This window comes from Strigops habroptila, chromosome 9 (genome assembly GCF_004027225.2).
Source record: "Strigops habroptila isolate Jane chromosome 9, bStrHab1.2.pri, whole genome shotgun sequence".
Lineage (NCBI taxonomy): Eukaryota > Metazoa > Chordata > Aves > Psittaciformes > Psittacidae > Strigops > Strigops habroptila.
The window spans coordinates 26,792,103-26,805,556 of record NC_044285.2 but is presented as its reverse complement, the minus strand read 5'-3'; the positions used below and the strand labels follow the sequence as shown (position 1 = coordinate 26,805,556).

General features: G+C 38.3%; 1 protein-coding gene across 6 annotated transcripts in view; it reads right to left on the bottom strand.

Moving 5' to 3' along the window:
• Positions 1-218: 218 nt before the first annotated feature.
• HDX (highly divergent homeobox) overlaps positions 219-13,454 on the bottom strand; it is a 49,218-nt gene continuing 35,982 nt past the window's right edge. For 4 of the 6 annotated variants that reach the window (XM_030497351.1, XM_030497354.1, XM_030497356.1 and 1 more), the window contains 3 exons: positions 10,662-10,745; positions 8,050-8,172; positions 219-7,426 (listed from right to left, as the gene is read on the bottom strand). In XM_030497351.1, coding sequence (XP_030353211.1) covers positions 7,301-7,426; positions 8,050-8,172; positions 10,662-10,745 — 333 coding nt within the window. In that variant the 3' untranslated portion in view covers positions 219-7,300. Of the gene's footprint in view, positions 7,427-8,049; positions 8,173-10,661; positions 10,746-12,885; positions 12,981-13,454 lie in introns of those variants that run through there. The other 2 variants (XM_030497353.1, XM_030497357.1) reach the window with 2 other exon arrangements.

Genomic DNA, 13,454 nt, shown 5'->3' with positions numbered 1-13,454 from the left:
GCTGCCATAAGCATTAACTCTTCCCAAGTTCTGCCTGGAGAACTGGAAAATGATTTTATTTCAGGAATTCCCACTGCCTCTCGATAAAGTGGAAACTGGAGACCAAGGGAAGCTGGATGTGAACACGCCTGCGCTCAGCGCTGATGGTAACTTCATCCTTGATACTGTGAACAGGTCTGAGTCTTGACAAGTCAGTAATAAATACAGAAACTGAGAACTTAGTGTAGGAAAAGGAGTTAGTTAGCCTTTATTTCATTTCTCCATAGCCCCAAACTTGACAGACGTAGAAAAATATCCTTGAGTCTAGTAGACAAATTTACCAATGCTTGATAGCCCTTTGCTGTGACCGTTTGGGCCATTCTAGATACATTTGTACAAGCAGTACTTCAACTTTTTTTGTTGTTTTTCAATGAAAGGTTTTGCTAAACTATAAACAATAAACTACAGAGGAAAAACCTGATCTACCAAAGCATGCATATAAAGGTATCTTCCAAACCTTAACAAAAAGAGTTAAGAAAGCAAAACAACCTTGAGACACATTTGGAAGAGAAAACGATTTGGAACAATCTGAGGACAAAATAATTAACTGAAGACAAGTCAAAGCAAATTCCATAAACTATCTGTGGATAAGTTAAAACCTCTATGGCACAACTCTTCACAAAAGAAAAAAATTAAGGCGAAGACCAACATTTTATATAAAAATAGCTGAGCAGGCTTCTAAAGAAGGAAATAAGCATTTCTCGTGATGACTCTGTTAATACAAGATTATAAATACCCTTCTATATACAGAACAAAAAAATCAATACAAATGTATGGATATTTCACCAGGCATCCATCTTTCAAACAAGCCAAGATCCTAAGTCCTGGCCCATAGTGGAGGTACTTCAGTTTAAGATCTGTAGTAGTTTCTTTGCTACACATACTGATACAAATCATAAAAATGCAATATAAATATTGATTTTCACAGAGAAACTCAGTAATACACTCAGGTTACAAAGCTTAATGAATTGGCCCAGAAAGAAATGATACAAATTTTAGGATCATCAATCATCTGATGTTTGTAGGTGAAGGAAAACATCTGAGTTATACAGTAATAGTTAAACTTTCAGAGTATTTTTGTTTTTAATCCAACTGATACCTTTAGTGAAACTAAAGCCAAAACTATCATGGCTAAAGATTCATTCTCTCTTCATAAATACAGCAGTTTATTTGCCAAGATCCCTCAGAAACATCATTATTACAGGCATTTTAATACATTTTCAAGCCTAGAAGTACCAGTTTTGCAAGGAGTTAAACTATGAGCGCTGTCTGTATGGATGTATTTGACTCAATCCCAAAACTATGTAATTAATATATAGTAAAACATAAAAATGAGAGCAAATAAAATATATTTAGAATTACATTAATATTTTAAGTGAAAATGCCTTTGTAAATGCTAATATAATGATCAAGTTCAGTACGTCTGTGCACATCATAAATATGCAGACGTGTATTCACACACCCTCAGTAATTCCAGAAATGACAGAATTTCTGTTGGAGAACACAATTTTTCCCCAACACAATGCAGTGGATTTGCCAATGACTTTTTGAACCGTATTTCACAATTTGAAGATGAAGTACAAGCTCTTGTCTTGCAGGTGTAGGATTTTTTCAGTTTATTGTCATTTTCTTGTCTAAAACCCCTGGATCTTCATTTCTGTTAGCCAAAATGCCTCCTCGTGTCTCACTCCCTCCCCATTCCCAGGCTGAAGAGGCTCGTCCATTCTTCAGCCTTCCCCCATGTGTTTGAGAGAGAGAGATGAGATGGTGAAATCAAAGGGATTCTTTTAAGATGTAACTGGACTACAAAACATGATCTGCATTTACATTTAAACCTTAGCTTGCTACCGATTCCTTTAGATTGAACACTTGCTTACAAGCAAGCCAGAATTGTTTCTAAAAGGTCTTTATACATAGTTACGCAAGCAAAAGAAACATGAGCTGCAAGAAAAATACGAGGACATACTCATGAACCGTTGTGTCTCAGAGAATGTAAAATCCTATTTCTTTTCATTACAGTGCTGAGACTCATTGACTGTTCTCACTGATAAATTAATCTATGATGTACTGAGAAATGTTACAACATTTAGTACCAGAATAATGGATAATATCCATCCCTTACAGTAACTGCACCAAAAATAGCACAGCTAGCCCATTTACTACATCACCCTTCAGCTTCAATAGAAATATTTACTACCATTAACATAAGCTCATCTTTTCTCCCTAACACCACATCTTTATTATTTCCTTGTCCATAGATTGTGTTTAAGACAAATACACAAACACGGTACTAAAATAAAAACCAAAGTGAACGTCTCGCACTCAACTGAAAAAACAAGCACAAAATTGAGGGATATGTGGTTGGAAATAATTTATTGCCTATAAAACGTTAAAAAAATGCTTTAAGTTCACATTTTCTGTGTGGTTTTAAAGGTGGGGTCATGTTTCAGAGGTAGTGTGTGTAAAATGTAATACAGGATTTGAAAAGAATTATTGACTTAGTTCAGTAATACAGTAAAATGTTCACCAGAACCAAAGCACTGACCTGAAACCGTTTTCCTTACAGAAACATTCTTAAGCATCTCTTTTATCGAAGAGGATCGCTCACTTGTTTAAAAACAAGAACAACCATCACAAGCCCAAGTTTCTGCCCCATTTGTGTCTGTCATCTTCTGACTAAAATGTCAGTTGCTGCCTTTCAGGGATGAATAAATAGTCTTTAGGCAGAATAAACCCCTGTTCTGCCACAGGAAAAAATAAATAATTACTTCTTTGCTTATTGGAGGTTTTTTTGCTCCTAACTTTTAAGATTCCACATTTGGTCACTGAGCTAAAGTATTTATTGGGTAGAGAAATTGAACACCATAAACCAGCTCCTGGTTTTTCTAACAACCAGCTGGAGTTGTCTCACCAACCATCCTCTAACCTTGATCAGGCATCTCACAACCAAGCAACTTCCTCAACCTTGTGACAGTCTGGGGCAGAAAAGGCAGAACCTCAAAATGCAAGTGGAAGGTTCCAGTCCTTCAAACACATCAAGCAGCCTCGTCGCTCCCCGGCTGACCTGAAGGACCTGGGCAGCGGGACTGGAGGTAGTAAATGAAGCTTTTGGTTGTAACATTGCAAGTTACAAGTTCTTCATGGTTCAGTTATTCTGTGCTATTCCATTTATGCATATTATTGTCTTTCCTTATGCTACCGGTATCCTGAGACCAACAGTCAGCTACGACCAGAGTACCTAGGGAAAAGTTAGTGCTGTGCATCAGTTTCTTCTTAACGTTACTAATACGGTAGTGCAATAGAGATCCCAAATTCGATAGCTGATCGATTTTAAGCAGTAATTTCCATTTGATTTGTCCTATCATTTCAACTGTACAACCCCAACAGTAGATACAGCTGTCTCCGGTTGGTGAACGGACTCGATAAGCTGCTTCCCAGTTTAGGCAGATGAAGATATAACCGGTATGTTCCTTTTTTCACTCAGAGGACTGCAAAGCCCATGATCTGCTTGTCATTTTTCAGATTTTTTATTGCCTTAGCGAAAAAGAAATACTTGGAAAGATTAAAGTGCAGTGCTGCTTCAAGAACCAAGCACTCAAGAAAATTGACACTTGTACAGTACATCTGTTCGTGTACCTCTAAATCTGCCAAAAATTCACCTATTAGAATATTTACTATTACTCACTCCCATTAGACCTACAGATTTGACAGAAGCATCACCTGGCAGGGAAATGAAAGGAGGCATAGCTTCAGGAAACAGCTTCCCAACTATAAGCGAGCTTGCTAGCATCAAAGACTTTCACTGCTCCCTAAGGCAAGCGAGTGCCCCGTCTCTGGTTTACAGTGTCTGTTCTGAGCTACCTTTTCCCACTTTGGGTTCTTCAGAAAGACATATTTCATCATTCATGTTCTGACAGATGTTTTAGGAATAAACAATGCCGGGGAAGTCATCTTTCACAGACAAAGCAAATGAGAGCCTTTGTGGAAAGATGATAAAAGCATCAATATGTGGCACTTGTGCTGTAGCGGTTACTGAATTAGAGCCAACCTCCTGAAATAGCAAGGGGGGCTTATTTCTGTCATCATAACACAATATGAGCTTTCTCTCTCATGGAAAGTCTATGCAAAGGATGGACTAGCACTTAATGTGGTTTTTCGTTACCACCCTATGAACAGAGGAAATAATCATAAGCCAAACCCTGATATGCCACAGGCCCAGAAAGCCAACCCATTGCTTTCCATCATCTGAAGAATTTCCAGAATTACATCTGGAAAAAAATGCCCTGGTGACTGTGTATCAGAACAACGTCCCTCTCAGCAAGGAGCTTGTCAGTACAATTTCTAAGAGCTGGAAAGGAATATGCCCAATTCTCTCATACTGTTCTAAGGTTACACGGATCAGGATGCAACCTGCAAACTTGATTAGCACATTAACGTTGCCTGTTAGGGACACGAGGAAACAAAAATAAGCCCTAAATTACAAAGCATGTGTGAAGTGCCAGTCTGAAGTGCGATACATGGATAGGTATTTTGATAACTCTCAGGGAAGGTTAAGTGCTATGATTCAGGACCTCATCAGCCGCTCTTCAGCCACTGTACTGCAGAACAATTGTTGCTGCAATGATTTAAAATAGCAGTAATGGTAATATATCATTAAAATGTTTGTTTTATATAGGCAGGAAATATACACGGATACTGAAAAACCCCGCAGAACAGCTCTGCAGTATTATCCTATCTAGCATTTTGTTATACAGGAATATAATTCATACTCTTTCTTCCTGAATATCCTGTAATATCGTTGAGTGTTTTAGGGTATGAAAGCACGACGTCTCCGCTATGTTTTGTCTTGTCACCCTAGCAGAGAAAAGAGCCAGAGAACAACATAACCCCAGGGCTGATGTGGGTGTTGAATGCAGCTGGAAGTTCCGCTGCATGTCCTTAAAGAGGATTCCTTGAGAAAAGGGACTTACATAAGTGCTTGAATCTAGCAGCAGTTCATTCAAAATTAATTCCTTCAATCTGTTTGGCATATGAAATAGAAGCAAGAAATAGCAAAATATGAATCATCAATGAAAGTTTTTCTTGTATAAAGGTGGATGACTTAATTGACTATGAAATCAAGAACTCTCATTAAGAGTATCCTGCTTTTTGTCATGGGAATTTAAGTGGAAGAAGCAGGAAAAGAGGGTCCAAATAGTCGCAAGTCACAGTACTTTTTTCACTTTAGCAAAGCTCACAGAAAACAAGAGGTTTCATTGTCTGTGGCACAAATTTCCTGTCTAGAGAGAACAGTAATAGAAAGCATTGTTAACCCAGTACAGAAAACCCTTTATAAATTATTTTTTCAGAGTGAGCAGAATTCCAGTTGAGCTCCATGTTACATTTGAAGGATAGTACTGTGATCTTTGCTTACAAACCGGAATTCATTTTAGGTTGGTGGTCATTTCAACAGGCATGTAAAATGCTGTTCCTCCTCTGAGTAAGGCTATAAGGACGTGTCTACCAGCCAGGATGTGACATTTCAGCTCAGGCAGTGAAAGGATGAGTAACCTACCACTTAGCTCCCTGTTGCACAGAGTGCCTTCTCTCTCTCCTGGGATTCTACTCTGAGTTTCATGCCTAAACCCAAATAAAGGCTCAACAGCTTGCTTTTGTGGGGTTACCCTGTAGAATAGGTGGTAAGAGGTCTTTTGGATACTGAATTGTACAGTAAGATACATAGTAACTATGGACCTGTCTGGTTCCTTAAAACAGCTTTTAAAATTGCTACTACCCTTTCTGCAGCTGGCATTTAACAATATTGCTAAAAGCTCCCCGTCCCATGCCCAAGAATAACAGAGAGACAGAAAAACCCCTTAAAGAACAGAGCTCAGTACCAACACTATGAAAAGAAAAGCTGTAGAAGTGATCAGAGAGGAACAAACAGACTAAGAAAAACTTAAAATCCTTCCCGTTGAAATTAAGGGGACTGCTTATTGTATTGCATGAATAAGGAATCTAAAGAGTAAATTATTATTTGGCACGAAACTGAAAGATCAGGCTTTTTACCAGACTGAAGATATCTGTTTCTAAAATGCTCGCTGAAGAATATTCAGATTAGAAGTTACAGAGCATCAATAATATGGGCATGCACCTACATGCCCTACTAAATTTACCCGAATGTGTCTGCACATCCATTTAATCAGATGAGTGAAAGGATTCAATGTCAACAACAGCTGAGAAAGAAGAAATCCATTTCAGCACTGCCTCAAGCTCACAGTTTAGAAATGGCACCTGCCAGTTGCCAAAAGCGTTGTCAGACCAGGCTACTTCAAAACCAGGTCACATTTAGCAGATCTGCAAAACTCAATTCCAAACACTTGAATACTCTTCAGGATGCAATGCCAGCTGTGGATTTACGACAGCGTCTTGATAAAATGGATCAAAGTTTGGGGAAAAATATATAACCAATACTTAAAATAATGAACAGAACTTTAGCATTCAGACTTTGACAAATAAAAACTGTAACTACATTCATAAAACCCTAAACAGTAGTGTAAACATCTAATCCCATTGCTACTGTGAGAGGATAAGAAAGTTGCATTCTGCAGCTATCAAGTTTCCCTTATCCATCTAATTTGTTGCAACACTTATGACTGCTTTTTTAATAATTTATTGACAATAATTCAAATTTTTCAGTTAGCCTTTCCAAGTTTTTTCAGCTATTTTGGTCAGAAAATGGAAGGTTCAACAATGGTTGAAGTCACATAATGAAACCAGTTTAATTTCAGATTTTCAAAAGGGTTCAAGCACAAGTCATAAAAAGCCCATTATTCTATTTGGATCCCCAATTTTTAGTCCACCTACCTGAGTAAAAATGGAGAAAAAAAAAATAATGAGCAGGATTGGTGAGCAAGCAACTCCGAAGAATTAGCTGTCTGTAACACAGGACATTTGTTTTCCACTCTTGGATCCCTGCTCAAAAAGACTTTGCTACAGAGCAAGAGTTATTCTGGAAAGTCAGAAGTTACCCTAATCAAGGCCAAACTGCTAAAAGTGAAACCTTTCCTCACACAGTTTTCATTTACCAAAACCAACATTCAAAACTGCTTGACAGTGCAAACTGTAGCCATGATGTACTACAGTCATCCTTCAGGAAAGTCTACTTCACCTTGGGCTTTCTCTTTTGGACTGAAGAACACTGGATAGCGAAATGCTGTTATCTTGAAACCTGCACCTTCCGTGGGGTTTCTTTTTTGTCAGTTACAAAAAACAACATAAATCACAAACTGTCTGAGGCATTTTTCTCTGATAAAGACGACAAGCTGAATGAGGTATCATCAGGCTCTGGGGATGCATGATTGAAATCCATTTCTTCTAATTCAGGAGGTAAGTCTGAGAGCAGTGCCTGTAAGCAAAAAAATATTACAATACAGTATTAGGTAGAGGTTTAATGTCAGCATTCAAATGTCTTAAATGTATCGTGAGAAAACTTTGTTGAGCTTTTCAGTCAGTGTTGGTATTGGATGGGTAAAAAACCAAAGAGGTCAATATTGGAGTTTGGAGAAACATTGTCCAAGATCATGTATCTTAAAGGCAAAGGAAGAAAATAAAAGCACCAAAGTCTCTTCCTAAAAAAAGCACAGATTGTTACCCATACAAGACATGATCCAACCAAGCATTAGAAGTGCTGTGTACTAGACGTGGTACAGTGCAACCGAAGAAGCCTGGCTTTTTTCCCCTGGATCTCACATCTCAGATCTCACAACAGACAAATCCCAGTCCCTCAGTGTACACTGGTGCACTGGTTGTCCCTTTGTAAAAGTCACATGTCCTTGTCTATGTCATTGCTTGTGTAGATTGCAAGATCTTTTATTTTAAAGTTCAGCTTTTCTTTGTCTACAAGATGTTCAGCACAATGCTGCCCTCATCAGAATCTGAGCCTCTGGGCGCTACAGAATAAAACTAAGGGAGCGACAGAACACAAAATGACAAACACTTTCCAGTATTAAAACCTACTTCAAGACTTACCTGCTGCTGTTCTTTATCATCTGATTTAATAGCAAGTATCAAACTCCGAGTAAACGTCTGTAGCTCAAAATACTTCTGTTTGTGATTCTCCAACTGATTCTCAATGAATCTGACTTCTTCATTCTGTGGGGGACAATTACATGAAGTAATAATGGAAATAATGGACTGCATCTCTGTAGTGACATACAAACTTTGTTAAAACTGAATGGTTTTCAGTGAAAATGAGTGAAGTGTGTTTATTGTGATTCCTGCCAAACTCAATATTAAGTACAGCCAAAACTTCCATAGGTATAGAATTACAGAACAATGCATGTTCTGATGAGGACCAGTAGTATCTCACTAAACCTGCAAATGCATATGCCATTTCGTCTCTCCTTATCCTCCCCAAGAGATGCGATAATCAGCTGTGTTACACGCAGACAAAGCATTTCAGAATAATCACTAAAGCATTAATGACTTGGGCCAAAGTTTACATGAAGCTGTTAAAGCAGCACTGTTTTTTATTTCATAAGGATGACCTCTAATTCCATTTTAAAATAGAGAAAAACAAAGCCCAGGTCTCTTCCTAGAAGTGATCTTGAAAGGGCAGCGTGACTGTAAGAAGACACATCAACCAAGTTCCATTTTTACAGCAGGAGATTTGGCATAAAGACCACACAAAATACCCTGAAAATTCCTCAAAGCTATCACAACCTAAAATACAGCATCCTCTAGTGCAGATGAGTTTGACATGTATCAGCTCTCACCAATCCTCCCAAGATCTTTTGAGTTACAGAATAAATAGGAATGTATTTGTGGAATTGAGAATTATCAATAATGTGCACACTGTGGCTAAAAAGGCATTTTCCCAACCTTTGCATAAATGCGTGTTACTCTACTTGCAAATGACTTAATGTAAAAATAACAAACTGAATTAAAAACTCAGATTTGATAAATACTTTATTCCAAATATCTCTTCTCCTTCAAACCTACAGCTGATTGCTATGCAAGATCAAAACACCACATCTGTTGATCAGCGCAGAGTTAAAATTAATTCTCTCTGGTTATTTACCTTCGCAAAGATCACGTAACCTGAATAAACAGTTCACTTCTCAAGATCAAAGTCGTTGTGCACTTTTGCAAAAGGTTTCTGCATAGTAGCACCAAATGTGCATCCTCCAAAAAACCATGTGAAGTGTTGTGTTTACCGAGGGATATCAGAGGCAAGAAAGAATCCACCCTTGCTTATGCAACCATATGATTAATTAGGTTGGCATGTTTGCATACAATATGGTTGGTTTTGGTGGCAGCAAATAATTACAAAAGCAAATTTCAATAGTGGATTTGTAAGCTAGCATTTTATTTTAATGAAAAAATAGTATTTCTTTTTTTAAACATAGAACTATGCCGTTATTCTTGCTAACATTTGCTAGACTGGCTGTAATTCAACTCTAGTTGGTATGAAAAGGTGAGACTATGTGATGAACTGGAAGGTTTGTAACAAGCCTTTAAAAATTGTTGTTTTGTGCGGTTTTTGCCCTAGAAAAATCACATTTCTTCAGTCAACACATTGCTCACCATGCTGCTTCAGGTTATAATGGCTCTGAGAACAAGACAGAAATATTTAGGATGCAATTATGAGGCTTTCATAAGAAAACCAGCTGAATGCATTTCTTTCTGATGAAAACTTCCAAGTTGCCTATTTAGCAATGGATTTTGCCCAGCCAAAGAAGGAATTCAGATTTACACAGAAAGCAAAGGCACAAAGACCAATCACTAATGTCAAACAACAAACCGACAAACAAGGTTCTGTAGGGCACGCTGTCACAACGAGCCTTTCACAGTGGTGACAGGTGACATTAAGAAAAGGTCATTCCCTCTCCATATTCATTCTCCACTGCCCTTACCAGGAAAACACTGCTTGAAGGAGGAACTTTTGTTCTGAAAAGATGATCTATTTATTATTTTGGAATTGATTATCACTAGTAGAACATACCTGGTTTCAAGGTTAAAAAAACAGCTACATAGGTAAAAGCATCACCAATACACAATACAGAACTGCAGCAACTCTTAGGAGAGCAGGAACACACGCATAACCTTTCCCATTTGGTAGATGACAGCAGCTTGCCAGGTATCCAACTGCTTTTTCTCCCTCCCACAACTCCTGCTTCCAGACATGTTCTGCACTGCATTGTGAGAATGACTTCTGCTTAGATCCCCCCATTTCATTAGAGGATTCCAGCTGCTATGTCCCTTTCCAGAGCTGACAGCATCACGCTGCATATAGAAACGTGCCACAGCACTCCAAGGAACAATTCTTGCACAAAAAGAAAAGTTTCGGTTTAGAGGCTAAATAAACTACTTCATTTGGGACATATGGTGGGAGCTGCAGATGGCTACAGCTGAACTAATGTAACTGCTCTGTCGAAATCTCATTTTTCCAGTCTCCCTCTGGGTTGAAATACAGGTAATCTGGCTGTAAACGGGATGATGAGATATGACTGAGGGTATAATGTGCAGTGCCACAATAAAAGCAGAGGAGCTGCATGCCTTTCCCAAATTCCTTACAGACACAGCCATCTAGAACTTTCTGTGGACTATCCTGCTTAACATTATACAGCCTAATTACTCACCTTGTAATCCAAAAGAGAACTCATTTGATCCACTTCAGAATTACTTATCATATCACTTTCTTCATCATCTATAATTTCTATTTTCTGAAACAGAAGTAAAGGGTTCATTCCAAATATTCAAATGCACAGCTTAGACAAAAAAACAGCATCTGTACCACAAACAGCATGAAAGGATGAAGGTAACAGGACCCTTTGTTTGCGCCTGAGAAACTGAATTGTGCAGCCCCCATTAGATGGCAATCATGCACCTCAGCCACAAGATCCAGGGAGAATCCACATTGAAACTGCCAGGACTCAGGGTGGCTGCCCTGGTGACTCAGGCTGTTTACAAAGGAGGAGCTGTATGTCACCATGCTTTTGGCATTAAGTTGCATATAATATCTCATTACAGCCTGCACAAGCCTGCATTTTATTCTGTAAGCCTTTTATTGAAGACCTCCTGCAAGGCGAAGAAGGTTATGAAAGTTTATTCCTCTGGAGCAAAACAGACATTATGGCAAGTGACAGGCAAGTCCTAACTGACCTACTTCTTGCCTGAAAAACAAAGAGGTCTCCTTTGGCCTTCTTCGGCCATAGTGCAAGTCAAATGCCCTAAATAGTCGAGGATTTTGATACATAGGACAGTTCCAAATGCACACACATGGACATTTTCACTTAACTCACAAAAATTCTTGGAGGTTTTTATACTGGATTTCTAAAGATACCTGAAGTATAATGTTAAAGGCCAAGCTTAATGCTTAATGCTGTTTAGAACTTAGAAATACATTCCAGTCATACCTCGTTCACTTTTACATTATTTACCGCTCGCATGTTCTGTCCCAACAGAAAACCTTCTTATGTAAGAAAATGATGTTAAAAGGTTATGTCAATAGGAGAAAAAACAAAATGTGCACATTTTCAGTGCACCAATGAGATTCTTATTTGTATCTAAGCTAGATCTCAAACAGACAGAATGAATTTGAATTAGAGAGTGGTAAGAATGGCACTTTTCAACAGAACACAGAAGGATAACTGCCTGGATGGAACTATAAATTCAACTATATTTTGGAGAGGGAAGCAGTAGTAGTATAAGAAGGGTTTGAGTTTTTTAACTATTTTTCATTGTTCTGGCTGTTGTAACTATTTAGGAGACTGCATATAATAAGTCAAAGCAATTTTACTGTGTTTTTAGTATACGAAACAATGTAGGCAAAGCGCCACATTGACACAACACACTTCAGTGGTTAATTCTTGAGGTGTTATTTTAGAGGAGGTTTCTTCCCTGCATCAGGTGTGTGTGTTTTATCTGCCTGCAGACCAGACATCAGAACTTTCCTCTAATATCCAAGGAGAAACCCTCCAAGAGAGGTTAGCAGTCTCTTACTAGTAGTACCCACCAAGCTTGTGTTGAAGACAGGGAGGGTAAACCACATTTGCTGTGCTTCAGTGTCTGACAACCCAGCTGAAGCGATAACATTTCAAAGGCTTCATGTCACAAAGATCTGCTGCTATATCTTACCCTGAGTAACACTGTGACTCAAATATTTTTGTTTTTAGACTCAGCTTGAGGAAAGAGTGTCTAAATAAATGCCAAACATTCACACTATCTTTCTTATAATTATACATTGTAAGATAGTAGGGGAAAGAACAGATTAGAATTTCAAATAAGAAAACTGTCTCTCGTATGCAAGTCCAATGTATGTTAGTCCAATTTTAGCTGCATATATTTTAAACATTTTGTTACAGTGTTTTCAGAAGAGAGTATGAAAAAGCTTCTCCTATTTCTCCCCCCTTCTTTTTGTTTCCAGTGATATAGTGTGGAGTTCAGACAGACTGGCAAGCTCAGTCTCGGACATCATCTTTGCAAACCTTTTACTTTTGTCATTTTACATTCTGCATCTCCATGGTGAATGCATCAGCCTGAAACTCAGAGCGATTATATCTAAGGTCACAGCAGGCCATTAAGGTAAACAGAAAGAAAAAAGGCAGCTGTTTCTATTCAGGCAACCACAGAAAATAGAGCCATGGCATTTCAGTTTACACAAAAGATGATCATATATTAACAAAAGAAAGGAAATTTTCTGTCCTCTCCCTATGTACAGAGGGAAGGGAATCTCCTGTTCGCTTTCTCATTTCAGGTTCTGTGTGATTAATGTAACACAAATTTTCTTGTCATGTTCTTAGCTACCATCGTTTAATCTCTGCAAGAAGAGCACAACTGGGAACTGGAATCATCACCTGTTCATTCTGCAGATAACTTTTAAGATAAAAATTACCCTACCACTCAGGGTCTTCTCTCCTCTTCCTCCTCTCCTTTCTTCTAATTTGAGAGAAGGCAGGCTAAACAAAGGGGATATATTGCATTATTTGCCATGACTCCTCCCTCTGTCTTTCCTTCCTTGTCTCACTGCAGTCAATTAAAAACAGCAAGAACAACTGTATGTGACTCAATGTGAATGCAAGTGAGAAAACAAGAAACATCTAAATAATGCCCTGTCAAGGGTATGGGAATGAAGAGCACATACCCACCCCAGTCTGATCTCATGTATTTGAGGTTAGCTATGGAGAGAAGCACTAGAGGTACCCGACTTTCCTAAAGCTACCAAAAAAACATTGTCCATTATTATTCTAGGGTTTTATTCTTACTGTTTTACTGCACTAAGTACTTAAGAAGCACTACCCAAGCATTGTGCTTTGCATTCCACAAAAAGAATACTGGGTTGTTATAATACAGAAAAAGCCATGTAATTCCATTTATACTGAACATGCATAGCTCTGTGTTTTACTACCTTTAGTACAGTTTCTTTTAGTGCT